This window comes from Mesoplodon densirostris, chromosome 4 (assembly GCF_025265405.1).
Source record: "Mesoplodon densirostris isolate mMesDen1 chromosome 4, mMesDen1 primary haplotype, whole genome shotgun sequence".
In the NCBI taxonomy this organism is placed as follows: Eukaryota; Metazoa; Chordata; class Mammalia; order Artiodactyla; family Ziphiidae; genus Mesoplodon; species Mesoplodon densirostris.
The window spans coordinates 32,697,140-32,712,049 of NC_082664.1; the positions used below are offsets into that span (position 1 = coordinate 32,697,140).

Sequence of the window (14,910 nt, forward strand, 5' to 3'; positions counted from 1 at the left end):
CAAAATAAAGCAAAGGATATTTAGTTTTTCAGAAATGCCCTTTGGATTCCATAGAGGATTCCCAATAAGTCGCGAGTGATATACGTATATAACGAATTCCTTAGACTTGTTTCTTTACTCACAAATAGGGCTATTACCTGGATTTCTATCAAGCTGGGAAGCCAATCTGGTATTTGAATGATCCACTCGTTTTGTGCTAAAAAAGGCAAAATGAAACATCTTTAGTAAGTTCTTTTATATTAAAAAAAGTCTAACAATTAAAAGGGAGAAAACTATACAATAAAGATGAAATACTATACAATAAAGATGAAATAAATATTATCGCTTTATAAAAATGAGAAAAATCCATGAGTAACATATTAATAAAGCTCTTTGATAGAATAATTTTAGGGGTAAGGATTTATTTTTTACTCTTCCACCTCCATTATACATAAAGTTTTTTCTTAACTGATGTTTCACTGAACAGTGTATAGAAACACACTGACTTTAATGTAAAAAAATTTTTGATCAGGATGAAAAAATGCATACTGTATACAGTTCCTAAAAATACACAGTGCATGAAACATTCCTCATAAGGGGAAGGTTATTAATGTCCAGAGGTACAGTGTTCTTTAGAACAGTGGTTCCCAAAATGTGGTCCACAGAACCTAGAGCAGGAAACTCCAGATCTTTCAGGGAGTTTTCCAAATCAAAACTATTTTCATAATAGTACTGAACTGTTATTCACTTTTTTTCACTGTGTTGACAACTGCATTGATGGTGCAAAAGCAACGGTGGGTAAGACTGCTGGTGCTTTAACATCAATCAAGGCAATGGCACCAAACTGTACTATTTTTCACTGCTACCCATGCACAAGAAAAAACAATAAATAAAAGTTCAAGTTTCCCTTAAAAATGTTCTTAACGAAGCAATAAAAATAATAATTTTGTTAAACTGCAGCCCCTCAGTACAGGTCTTTTTAATATTGTGTGTGGCAAAATACACATAAAGCACTTCTGCTGCATTCTGAAGTAGGACGATCATCTGGAGGGAAAGCATTTGTGCAACTGCTTGAATTGTAAGTAGCAGTAGCTGCTTTTTTTCCACGGAACACCATTTTCACTTGAATAAACTATGACTATTCAGACTTGAGTATTTGACAGACATTTCTCAAGTGAAGAAAGTAAGTCTGACATTTCAAGAAAAATAACTGATAAAGATACCTGTTGCCAATAATAAAAATTCAAGTTTTCAAGCAAAAATTAGGATTTCAGAAAACTTGTATCTACCATCATGTGCTTGATAGCTTCCCAATACTTCAACACTTTTTTGAGATTGGTGGTGATATGAATACATATATTTTTTAATATTGTACCGTGAAATGGGTCAAAATTTGGAAGATCTACATTACTCACTGAGCCAGTATTTTCCAAATGATAAAGATGTATCAATATAAGTATATGCATGGGTAAAAGACCCATTCAAACTATAAGACATATCAGTGAATTTTGATGTAATACAGTTCCAAAAATTCACTGATATGGCTTTAGATTCCACATTGCCACTAATCTTTAAGAAACTACCATTTGTCGAAGGATCCAAGAATATCCACAATTGTCTAAAAAGGCTATTAAGGGGCTTCCCTGGTGGCGCAGTGGTTGAGAGTCCGCCTGCCGATGCAGGGGACACGGGTTCGTGCCCCGATCCCGGAGGATCCCACATGCCGCGGAGCGGCTGGGCCCGCGAGCCATGGCTGCGGAGCCTGTGTGTCCGGACCCTGTGCTCCGCAACGGGAGAGGCCACAGCAGTGAGAGGCCCGCATACAGAAAAAAAAAAAAAAAAAAAAGAAAAAGGCTATTAAAATACTTCTTTCTTTTCAAACTGTATGTCTGTGTGAGGCCAGATTTACTTTATGTACTTCAACCAGAACAACACAATGCTACAAGAGACTGAATGCAGAAGCAGGTAAGAGAATTCAGCTGTCTTTTATTAAGTCAGACATGAAAGAAATTTACAAAACTATAAAAACAATGACATTCTTCTGATTTTTTTGGTGGAATGGTAAATACAGTTATTCTTCATTAGAAAAATGTTATTTATATTAACATGTAATGTGTTTATTGTTGTTATTTTTATATTAATTCATTTAAAATTCTGAGTTTTGACTTATAATACAATAAATATTGTACAATATTTATTATAGTAAATAACTATGTAGTAGATAAAAACCCCTATCAACAAAAACTCTTTGGAGACGTCAGTAATTTTTAAGATTGTATGTAAAGGGGTTCTGAGATCAGAAAGTTTAAGAACTGCTGACAAAGATGTTATTCTGGACTAAATTTAAGTTGGTCCAGAAGAAAAAAAGGGTATAAATAACACTGAAATTCACCAAAAAGAGAAATACTATGTGTGATTTTAGGTAAAAGACCAGAGCAAAAGTTTCACATCCATAAGCCAGTTCACCGTTAAAAAGATTACCATTTTCACCTATTATATGTACCTATGTGTGAAAGTGTAGAGAGAAAGGCAGTCGCGGAGCTGGCCAGTAGAATTATAAATTAGTATAAGCTCTTTCTGAATCAACATGTTAATACATTTATAAGCCTTTAAAATGTTTAAGCTCCATGATTCAGTAATTCCCCTTTAGATATTTTCTTAAATTAAAAAAAAAGAAGACAAAAATTTGGAGATTACATACAAGCACAGTTACTAGGCATCATATTAAACAGCTAACCTAAGGAATTAAGCTTAAATGAAGAAAATACATTATGTACAAAGATGGTTATTTAAAAACCTATCCTCATGAAAAACTACAAATAACCTATAAAAAGTTTAGCTCTAAAAATAGCTACTTCTTAGAAAACTGAGATAACTAATTATGACTGTTATAATGATGTAACATTGTATAGCATAAAGTTTCAAAGTATTATTAATGTAGAACAATTCTAAGAAATAACATTAAAAGAAAAAAGACAGAAAAATGAACATATTTAACTAAGACTATGTTTTAAAAATCTTATAAATAGAAAAAAAGGTAGAGAAAATAGAGTATCCTCTGACTCTTCCAATTTTATATAATTTTGAAACGTTAATATTTATAAAATTTTAAATATTTCAATAGAAAAAATTGTTAACCATGAATAATTTATAACAATGCTGTCAAGAGTTTTTCCTAGTAAAAAAGATAAAAACTGGCTTTCAAGTGTTGTTCTTTACTCACTTATAGTCTCTCTCCCAGAATTTCACAGGTCGAACATATGAAGTGATGAATATTGCACTTCCCAGAAAGGGGTTCAGTGGAGTAGAAAAGAAGGCTGATACGGCAGCCTGAACAAACAACATGGCTGAATCTATGGGAAAACTGGTTAAGGACCTTAACGTTCATCTGATTGTGCACGCGCGTTCACACACCTGCGCGCGCGGGGCACGCGCACACACACACACACACACACACCCCTCACAAACACATTGCAATTACAGTAATTAGAAAAATGAGGTTCATCAGAGGAATACAGAAGAAGGTGTCACTGGACAGTATAAGGAGTAGAAGCAGAAAGACACAGCCATCAAAGTACAGTCTGGCATGATGCTCTGAAGGGAGCCAAATAAATATTTGCTAACATGTGTCTGGTAAAATTCCATGTATCACTCTTGGGTAGAGATGGTTTTAATTTTCCAGAAGATAAAAACTAAAATTTAAAGACACAAAAGTCTGCATATCAACATCTACAAGGTCACTAACCTTTATGTTTACTTGGAAAGTACCTTTAAGAAAGGATGAGAATAGAAAATTTTGAATGTAAGTTTAATTACAATCATATCAATATGGAAAATGTTTTGAACACTCATTCATTTATAAATATTTCTAAACACATTTTGTATATATTGAAAATTCCTGGACTTTAATACTCACATATATAAACATGAAATTTTTAATCAGCATTACTTAATTATAAAACCTTAATACTTTTCTCATGTTCAGATGATCTGTGGGCCACAGAAGTTAATACAAATTAAACAATCAAAATTGGTATAGGTGTGGGCTCAAAAGACTGTGAATTTTTGATAATTTATCATATAGTAACCTATATTCTATGCCTGTGAAAGGTTATGCCTACAAACCAACATTCTCATCAAGGATATGACTGCCCTTTCTTATAAACTTTTATTAGAAGGATACGGGGCACTGCAAAGGGCTGGGCGAAAGCATGGAAAGCAGAACCCCATGTAATTTGCCATGGAGCAATGTAAGTGTATACAAACTGCAATTTATAAAGGAGTTCCCAAAGCTGTAGGAGGAAAACAAAAACAATCAGTAAAAAGCTTACCATCAGATTTTTAAATTAGAAAATGAAAAACTTCTAAAATGATTTTCTTCCTAATAGGGAAATAGCATGGAAATTATTTGCCATTTGCATCAAAGGAAAAGAAATATCACTGCCAAAACACTGAATGTGTTTTTAAGTAAAGACAGTTAACTGACTTACGGATTTGTGTTTTACCAGTTTAAAAAATTCTATGCTCTGGGCCTCCCTGGTGGCGCAGTGGTTGAGAGTCCGCCTGCTGATGCAGGGGATACGGGTTCGTGCCCCGGTCCGGGAGGATCCCACATGCCGCGGAGCGGCTGGGCCCGTGAGCCATGGCCGCTGGGCCTGCGCATCCGGAGCCTGTGCTCCGCAACGGGAGAGGCCACAACAGTGAGAGGCCCGCATACCGCAAAAAGAAAAAAAAAAAAAAATTCTATGCTCTCTATTGGTTCTATTACTACTAACAAGCAAAACCAAAAAAAAAAAAAAAAAGAAATATATGTCTGTAAAGCTTAAGCAATAAATATATATATTTTACTCTGACACTTCCCTTTCCCTCAAATTTTAGTGCTTTGGAAAATGAGTAAGTTTTAAATGCAATGTCAAAAGGAATTCGAAAGCAGCCAGGCAGGGGATAAAGTTGTAATTCAGTTGTCACTGTCTGTTTCCTAAGAATTTACTAGTGTGTATTAGGCATCTGTTCATAATCAGAATTGTTATTGCCAATGGAAACATAATATACATTTTAATCTTACTTCAATTAGGACCTGCTTTGTCGTTGAACATTTCTTCAACACTGAAACAGATCTATTGTGCCCAAGATTGCCTCTGCATGCTAGGCAATGCAAGGTGCCATTCTCAGAGCAGATCACAGAATCCTAAAAGCAAGAGGTTCTGACTAATTCAGTGCCATGATTCAGGCACCAAACACCTCACATTTAAATTATTTAGCCGATTTACAAATGAACTTGTTTAACTTCCAATTTAAAAAAGAAATCACAACTTCAACCCATCAGAAACTGCAGATGAATCCCTGCATTCTTTGCCATGACTCAAAATTACGCTGGCAACCCTCGGTACTAATGGGATCAGGATGACAGGAAGTAAAAGCATCATGTATACTATCAGATGCCATTGCAACTGCTTAAAAACAGTGACACAGAACACTCTTCTGTTTCTAAATGGGAAACAGACTGTACTCAAATTTTGACTGTAATATTAGAGAAAAATGATATGTAATTACATGTTTAAGTGGTTAGTGGGTGAAAATATTTTTGTATACATTCAGAGCGATTTTTTCTTGAAATATTATTAAGTTGGTGGTACACCTTACAATGATATCTTAAAATAAATATATCTAAAGAGATTCCTTGAATATTACTTGCTTATCATCACTGTTAAGTTCTATGAAGTAACCATATAAAATGCAAACTCCTTGCGGGCAGAGCTTTCTCTGTTTTGCTAACTAATGTAGCCTAAGCATCTAGAATAGTTCTGGAACATGGTACACTCTCAAAAACAATTTGCTTAACAAATGAAAGTATTAAGAAAATCCAAACTAATGCGAGTTAAATGTAGTGACTATTTCAAGGACTGTTTAGTTTATATTTTACTGCAACTTTCACTTTTTTCCAACCGGTTTAAGATTCAATACAATTTCCAATCTAAATATTAAATTTGTGAGAAATCACATGCTTTTTTTATACAGACAATTCTCTTATTAACTTTCTGGCTTCCTCCTTTGATTAACCATGCTCACTAGAAGAGGAAATAAATGATAAAAATGCACACAAATTAGTGATTGAACAAATATAATACTGTGATATTTTAGAAGCTATTTAGCATAACATTTAGTACAATATTTAGAAACTATTTCTAAAAGCTTGTTCAGATTAACGGTTTTCATTTTTACTGTCCCCATCCTAGGCCAGACCTCTATCACATCTAAATTACTGTCAAAATCTCTTAAGCTGTTCTCCATACCTTTAGGTTCTCTCTTCCCCAATTCATCCCAAATGTGGCTGACCAGGCTAACTTTCCTAAAATTGGGATTTCATTGTGTTTTGTAGCTGCTCATATGCTTCAGCTCTCTGTCACCTATCAAATGGGATAATGTATGTCAAAGTCCTTTGTATGTGGTCAGTGTTAACATGAAATCTAAACTATTTAATTTCAAATAATCTGACTACACAATCTATTTCACTTAGAAAGGCAGTGTGGCTCAGCAAGAAGATTCTTGGAGGCAGAAGATGCAGGCTTTACTATCTCGTTTGTAAAAAGACTACAGGCAACTATCCCATGGGTGATAACAAATTTTAGGAGCATTCTGTAAACTTCAGTATATTCTACAAATAAACTAGCATCTCACTGCTCCGCATGGCCTCACTGCCCTCAGTCTCCACCATCTTCATTCAGTATCAGGTTATTTCCTCCCTCCATCTATGAAGCAGCCTACAGTTCAGTTCAATTATTAACATGTTTGTTTCTAAAATTATTCAAAACCACACCCCCTTTTGGAAGAACCCATATATTTATATACTTATTAGAGTTCCTCTAATTTTTCCGTATAATTTAATCTTACCTTCCTAGCCACAGCAAGAAATATATCTTCTATGGATGACAGTGACTGGCATTGTTTAGGGATTCTAATCCTAAATAACTGGCTGACTGAAGAAAGATACTACTTAAAAGATAATGAAGCGAATGAAATGCAAGCGTAATCCTCACTAAATGGCATATTACTTAGGGAGACACTTTTTACAGATAAGGATGTTTCCTTCAGTGATAAATTACCTTGTTGAAGAGTATGGACATGAAGAAGAGATCCAACAGCATGGTCTCTGAAAAAGCTTCATAGTCAATTTTGAAAAAGAGCACAGTAAAGATGACTGTGACATACTGATATGTAGGGCTGCTGAAAGAGGACCGTAGCAGCTTCAGACCAGCAATGGTGATCATTAAAGCACCTAATCTACAATATAAAGAAAGCACATTCATCAACTGATGACTGAAAACGTTAATCTATGAACTTCAGAAAGATCACCATTTCATTTACTAAACTTAGAATATATATATCAAATTTAAACTTCTAAATATTCCTTTTTAAGCATATGTATCATAATTCTCATCCTTTATATAAATAATCATGTTTAAAAAATAAGTAACACTATTGCAATTCTGACATTTGGTTCTCCAGTTTCTCAGTACTTCTATTGCTTAAACTTTAACAGCATTTAGCACATAAAAAACATATTAATGCTTACCCAACAACATGTACCTAGTGTAGTGGGTAGGCCTACAGGATGACTGTATAGGCAAGTGAACACCTAAATGGTCTGATTCACACAGTACACAAAAATAATCATCTCCAAAACTTATCATCTAATATTAAAATTAACCTTATTTAATAAATGTCATCTCATAAAATGTTAGTTCACAATGAGATGTCTGGAGTAGTAATATGCCAAGAGCAGAAACAGATGTTCAGAAAAGGGAAGTCAAAGACAAAATTTCACTTGAATTTTTCACACAGTACTTTGCACCAAAGAGACACTCAATGATTACTTGTTACTAGATCAGTAACTTAAGACATTGCTATGACAGACCCCAACAGTCAAACTTAGATAAGAGGAGTACTGTACTTACTCTGTATCCAGTTTTTTTGGACTAGCAATTGTCTCTGCACTGCTACTAAGTTCATTGAGAACAATCAATGGATAGATGATATTCTTCTCCACAAAAAGAAGCCACACATGAAGTTTCTCAAACCACATCACAGTAGCTGCGTCTAACAAGGCAATATTAAGTCAAGAAAACCATGTCATCTAATGCATAAAATAGTCTGGTAATGTGATAAGAAAGGAAAATCTTACCACTCAAATTCAGCTGTACTATAAATAATGTAAATAATCCAGTATGTCAATCAATAGTCAATTTTATGAATTCTGAGACACATCCAACTTTCCAACTTAGATGTTAAATTTAGATGAACTGAATTTCATTTTAAACTTTTATTCTTGAAACCTCAGGTTTTAACCACAACTTTTTCTTATTTATGCCTATAACTTTTGGAGAAAAGATTAGTGAAGATGATTAGACTGCCCCTTTCCCCCAAAAGAAATAAATGATCTATTAAATTATCTGTTTTTAAAATCCTTACATACACATACATCTTATAAGACATACATCTCAGAACAGATATGAAAGTATATGTTTTGGATTCACACACTTCATAAGTGTCATTTTCATTGCCAGTAATATTTCCCCAATACTTTAATATTTAATGTCATTAGGGAAAGTGTCTAGGATAAGCTGAAAGATTTAAAATAAGGTCCTCCAGCTATGTGAAAATAATGTCAACCACCTCTAGGAAGTTCTCTAATGAATCAGATTTTTCTTTATAGCTACTACAGTCAACTTTGCTAATGCCTAATACTCTCAGTAAGTGAAAAATGTTATGTTGATTCAAAATCTATAAAAATTTAGACTAAATGTTTTGTTAACATAAAAAACAAACAACATGATCAATGATTTAATGAAAACTGTTCTTCAAAACAAACCAGATACACCTGCTAACATTTATATATGAAAGCAATTAATCATTAACTATCAAAAATACATCATTCTGAGTTATTTTCCTTATGGTAAGAATAGGCCAGTACAGATTTTTATAGTTTTATGTCATTTTACTACAATCTACACATTAATATTTAATTATCTCTCCAGGATCAAAATAGTGATCAAGATTACAGTACCATGGTGACTTAAGCAATTCTGCTAAAAGGCCCAGGAAATATGCTTTGATACTGCAAAGTCAAGTTTGGTATAGAAATCTTTCAAAAGCTTCAGAGTTCTCTAAAGAAGTTAATTTATCTCCAAACAGTTGAGAAATTTACTCTCTATAGTAACTCATTAACTAAAGAGAAAGTCTGAGAAAAAAACATTGGCTTGTTTAATCACTGGTATATAATAATGATGACACAGGTATTAACTTTTATTATATCCCTAAAATGAGGAAATATATTATAGGTCATGGAACCAATGAACCAGACTGATTACTTATAACAGAAAAGTCAGGGTTTAAAGTGACAAGTAAAAAGCTTGCCTAATGGACTGGCCTTCTACCTCTTTTTAGTCATTTTATACTTTATCCCAAATCTGCATGAACAATAGCAATTACAAATGTTTTTCACCTCTTTTCTCTTGATCCACTCTTTATAACCCTCTCTGGTAGGACATAGTGTCACTGGTGGAAACAGGAACGAAGACCTTTCTATTCCCTTTATGCTTTGAGTTAAAAATATATCAAATAGAAGTCTTAAAGAGGATCGAGTTGCCTGCATATGGCAAGGAAGATTGAGGGTAAAGGTAGGGACTGGAAAGAGAAGTCATAGACATACACTGAAGGATTAATCAATGAGAGGTCTGTGAAGAACAACTCAGAGGAGGAAAGAGAAAGGCTTATTCTGTGGTAAGTTGGCATTTTAGCACTGACATTTATACTTCAACTGAAATGAAAGCAAAAGGTCTCATTCATTAGTGTCAAACCTAAGAAACACAAGCCAGAGTGTTACTTGACGATACTTACTTAACAGTCACCTGTCAACAAAGTAAAAGAAAAAAATCCATAGTATTGAAAGGAAAAGTGTTAATGAAATACTTACTTCGAACTTCATACTGATTATACTCCACCGTCTTGAGCAGAGGGTGAGAGAAGCAGTGCCACGGTAGCTGCTTCCTAACTTGAGGCAGCACGTAATGGGTTACAAAACCCACGAAGCCAACAAGCGCGTACAACACATACTTGAGCGCAGGCTAAAAGAAGGATAAAGTTGAGGACATTAGAAGTGATTTTGAGACCCAAAGGAGAACTTCTAATTTGTCAGTTCAATTTTAGTCAACTACAGAATCTAAGAACTAAACATCTGTCTGCAGTTAACATTTCTATATTATGTAATTTTCTGATTAAATCAGCCATAAAAGTTAGTGATTCTTCATGTATTACAGATATTTTAAAATGTGTTAACTACTTTCCTTGGTGTCTCACACTGTCAGTGTAATTAGAGTGTGGCCTGAGGTATACTGCTTGCTTCCCCAAGAATGTTCTATGTGACTTGCAGAGCAATGTATTCAATTGTTTTAGCTAGTAGAGATAAAGGACATGAGCTAAATAAAAGTTAAGTTTGAGTGAAGAGCAAAATAGAATGAGAAAAAAGTTCTTTTTTTTGTGGCTTCACAAGGTTTGGAAGAGAGTTCTTATGTATGACTAAATTCACAAAAACCAAGTACCATCACTTCAAGTGTTCAAATTAAAAGTCATACGTTTAGAAACTAAAGAGGTTTCCATCGGACCCCTGAAGACCCACTGGACCTCACTCAGCTTGTGAGGTACTCAGGAGTTAATGGTTCAAATTGGAAGAGAAGAAAACAGGCAAAAATGTTAAAATTAAATAATATAACCTTTGCTTCTGGCCAAATGGAATAATAGAGATTTACTCTATTCCACATGAACCAAAATAGAATAAAATATATGGACCAATGGTTTGCAGTATATTAGACATAAGGAAACAATCAGGAAACACCGAGAGAAAGAAAACAGACGAGGTAAGTGTCAGGACTGCCCCAGCTTACTGCCCTTAGATACTTTCCAAGTTGCAGTGAAGGGAGGGGAATCCACATGAAGCCTCCTGAGCTGAGAAGATAGAACTAAAAGCCTGGAGACAGCAAAGCAGCTAGAGCTCACCAGAGCAGACAGTGTTCCAAAGAGAAAACTGCATGGAGAGAGAACTTAGAAGATCTGCAGAATCTCCCTCGAGTATTCAGGGGAATCAGCACATGTGTGTGGGAGGGAACTACATATGCAAAGGGAAGGAACCTCGCCAAGGGATCAGAGAGAAGAGTATCCAGCACTCACACAGGGCTAGGAATAGTGCCTGTTCTCACAAGCCAGGTTGGAAAAACTCAACATTCACAGGGCATTGGTCAGAGTATTCCAAAGCATGTTGCCTCAGTAGGGGGAATATTAGCCCTAAACTAAACAGCCGTCTCAATTAAGCAACCTTAAAAGTTAGGTCTGAGGGGATCAAACTGTTAACAAGTAACTTAACAGTGCCAAAAAACAAAGTTCAAGAATATTTCTAGTAATACAAAAATATCCAATACACAAAAGGCAAACCTTATAATGCTTGACATCCAATCAAAAATTACCATGCATGCAAAGAATCAGGAAACTATGACCCATGGGGAAAAAAATCAATTAATCAAAACCAACCCATAAGTGACACAGAAATTAGAATTATGAGACAAGAACATTAAGAGAGTTAGAAGTGAATTCCATTTGGTCAAAAAAGTGAATAGAGGCATGAGAGATATAAAAAAAGACCTAAATCCAACTTCTAAAGATGAAACCTGTTAGTTCTGAGACAAAAAATACACTGGATGGGATTAACTGCAGATTACATATTACAGAAGAAAAGATTAGTGAACTTAACAACAAAGCAATAGCAATAGAAAGTATTCAAAATTAAACATGTGGGGGGTGGGGGAAGAATTTAAAATGAACAAAGCATCAGTGAACTGTGGGACAAATTCAAGAGGCCAAATATACATGTAACTGGAGTCCATGAGTGGGGGTGGGTGGAGGGACAGCAAAAAGGAAAAGGGAAAAAATATTTACAGTAATAATGACCAAAATTTCTGAATTTGATGAAAACTAGACCACAGATGCAATGTACCCCAAAACATGAAGAAAACTATGTGGAGGTGCATCATAATCAAATTGACACCATGTAGAAATACAGATCTGCACAAGAGAATGAAGAGCCCTGAGGAGGGTAACCGCATGGCCTGCAGGTGCGCAGCACTGTACTGTAGGACCAAGCGTCGCCCACACCCGGGCCTGATTTAGAGGACGACCTTCTGGACTTGCAGTTGTAGTGGAATGAGACTTTGGGGGGTTTAGAAGGGTGTGAATCATGGAGGCCAGAGGGCATACGGTGTTAGTCCAGCACGGTTCCTGGTGTTTATGCCTGCTTGTATTCCCCTCCCACATTGCAGCAGGGTTGCCCTGTATGACCAATGGATACGGAAGAAGTGGTGGTATGTATGCCACATCCAGCATCAGTTATAAAAGACTGGGCCTTCGGTCTTGGGCTTTCATTCTCTAAGATCACTGGCTCTGGGGGAAACAGGCTGCCATTCTGTGAGGATATTCAGGCAGCCCATGGTGAGGACCACATGGAGAAGAGCTAAGCTCTCTGGCCAACAGTCAGCAAGGAAGTGAGGCCTGCTAACAGCCTCAGTTGATTGCAGCCACATATGACTGCAGCATCATAACACATGCTGAGCTGGGATCATCTGGCTAAGCCACTCCCAGAGTCACGACCCATGAGAAACCATGAGAAAATAAGTATTTGTTGTTAAAACCAAACAAAAAGTCATATATTTCGGCATTATGGACCAACACTACAATCAAATCAGAAGTGAATCCAAACAAAGTGATTTTCCCGGAGTGAAAAGAACAAAATGATTCTTTACCTGCAATACTGTGAACACTGTGCTTACATGAATAGCAAAATACAGCACACCAATTACAATGCACACTACTAGGTCAGACTGTAAACGCTCGCTCTGTGGAACAAAACAGAATTATCAAACATGACACAAAAATTTAAACAAAATCTTTCCTCCCAAGTGGCCAAGCTTAAGAAATAAATTTTCATTGATCCTATTCTGTAGCACTTCTAAGTATTTCTTACACATAATAATTAACTACAGTAAGTCTTATTTTCTTCCTCAGTTTCCTCATATTTTGGTTTGATACTGCAATACCAAGGAAATTACACTAAGCTTAACTAGTTCCACACACAGTAAACATATCATAACGAAGTCTTTTAGAATGAAGATTTTCCCCCCATTGGTCTGTAAGCTTTAAATACGGGGAAAAGAAATGAGATATTTAAGTTCTTTTATAGGATTTATACTTTTGGATAACAAAGTTATATTTTCATTGGCCTTCTGAAATGTTGAAACTGCATGCATATGTCCTGTTTTACTTTTTGAATCTTGATTTTTTTTTAAATAAATTTATTTATTTATTTATTTTTGGCTGCGTTGGCTCTTCATTGCTGCGCGCGGGCTTTCTCTAGTTGCGGGGAGCGGGGACTACTCTTTGTTGCGAGTGCGTGGGCTTCTCATTGTGGTGGCTTCTCTTGTTGCAGAGCATGGGCTCTAGGCACGCGGGCTTCAGTAGTTGCGGCTTGCGGGCTCTAGAGCGCAGGCTCAGTAGTTGTGGTGCACGGGCTCAGTTGCTCTGTGGCATGTGGGATCTTCCCGGACCAGGGCTCAAACCCATGTCCCCTGCATTGGCAGGTGGATGCTTAACCACTGCGCCACCAGAGAAGTCCCTACTTACTGAATTTTGGTTCTTTTAGTGGTTGCAGTGAAAACCAGAAACCTCTTGATATCTTTGATCATCAACTGACCCACAGATTTATGCTTTTAAGCTAATACATTCAGAAATATTCTATTATACTTCACATGAAATGTCCTCTGCTAACATGAAAACTAAAGTCAGAAAAAATTGTTTAAATTATATCTTGAGGCAGTTTTGTATTTTTCTAAAGTTTTCTAAAGAATATGGGAACAGCTCAAGTTCAGTGAAGGTAAATATTAGTCTAATTCAAGACCTATATAAATTGTTTTTCATAAATGGAAATATGTAAAATAACTTAGGAAAAAAATGTTTTATGTTTTGTTCCATATGGCAGATATGAATCTGTAGAATTCATTTTTTAAATAATAACTGAAAGAATGCAGGTAACATTAAAATTTTTTAAATTACTACATCTGCTTGAGTATATGAAATTAGTACAGGTTATTGTTCACTCCCTCAACCTGGAAAATAAACATACACACACACACACACACACACACACACACACATATACTTACCCTTGAAAAATAAAACACACTAAAAGACCAGCAGATGACTTATAAGGACGTAGTTTTTATCAACAAAAATAACAACAAAATAAATCTAATTTATGTTAATATTCACCTTTCAAATCCTAGTTTAAATTCAATAGTATTAAGAATTCTATAAACAATGAAATCACTTAATCTCACCTTATCTAAAAATAAATATTTAGCATACTGTTCTACATTGAAACAAACTTTGAGGAATGAGCATTTCTTACATGTTAAAATTTGAAATAAAACCCACCAACCATGTACAACTATATACGTATTTTTCCCCAGTTACTAAAATTGTGTTACCTCAAAAAGTGTTCATTATATAACATGATGAACTATACAAAACTTAAGTCTTTTAGGTGATTTTAAAAAGCTAAAACTTACAACAGAATTTCTAAGTTTTTCAGGCAGTGGATCTTTTACTTCAGACAACGGGTCTTCTGGATTTTTCTCTTCTGTTTTTGGAAAAATCCTGGATTGCACCAAAGAGCTTTACATTAAAAAAAGAGAGAAAACAATTTAAAAATATATTTTGAAATCAAATATAGATAAGTCAATAGCACTTTGACAAGGCACTGGAAAAACAGATTTCGGAAGTTAAATTTGAAAGAAATGCCAACTTATTTAGATTTCTTTAATTCAATAACAA

At 35.1% G+C, this 14,910-nt stretch overlaps 1 protein-coding gene across 5 annotated transcripts in view; it reads right to left on the reverse strand.

Annotated features, from left to right (window-relative positions):
• Positions 1-14,910, reverse strand: part of PCNX1 (pecanex 1) — a 179,071-nt gene that overhangs the window by 39,668 nt on the left and 124,493 nt on the right. For all 5 annotated transcript variants that reach the window (XM_060095917.1, XM_060095919.1, XM_060095918.1 and 2 more), the window contains 8 exons: positions 14,646-14,751; positions 12,825-12,917; positions 9,953-10,103; positions 7,935-8,076; positions 7,083-7,260; positions 4,163-4,271; positions 3,203-3,332; positions 138-196 (listed from right to left, as the gene is read on the reverse strand). In XM_060095917.1, the coding sequence (XP_059951900.1) occupies positions 138-196; positions 3,203-3,332; positions 4,163-4,271; positions 7,083-7,260; positions 7,935-8,076; positions 9,953-10,103; positions 12,825-12,917; positions 14,646-14,751 (968 nt within the window). The remainder of the gene's footprint in view (positions 1-137; positions 197-3,202; positions 3,333-4,162; positions 4,272-7,082; positions 7,261-7,934; positions 8,077-9,952; positions 10,104-12,824; positions 12,918-14,645; positions 14,752-14,910) is intronic.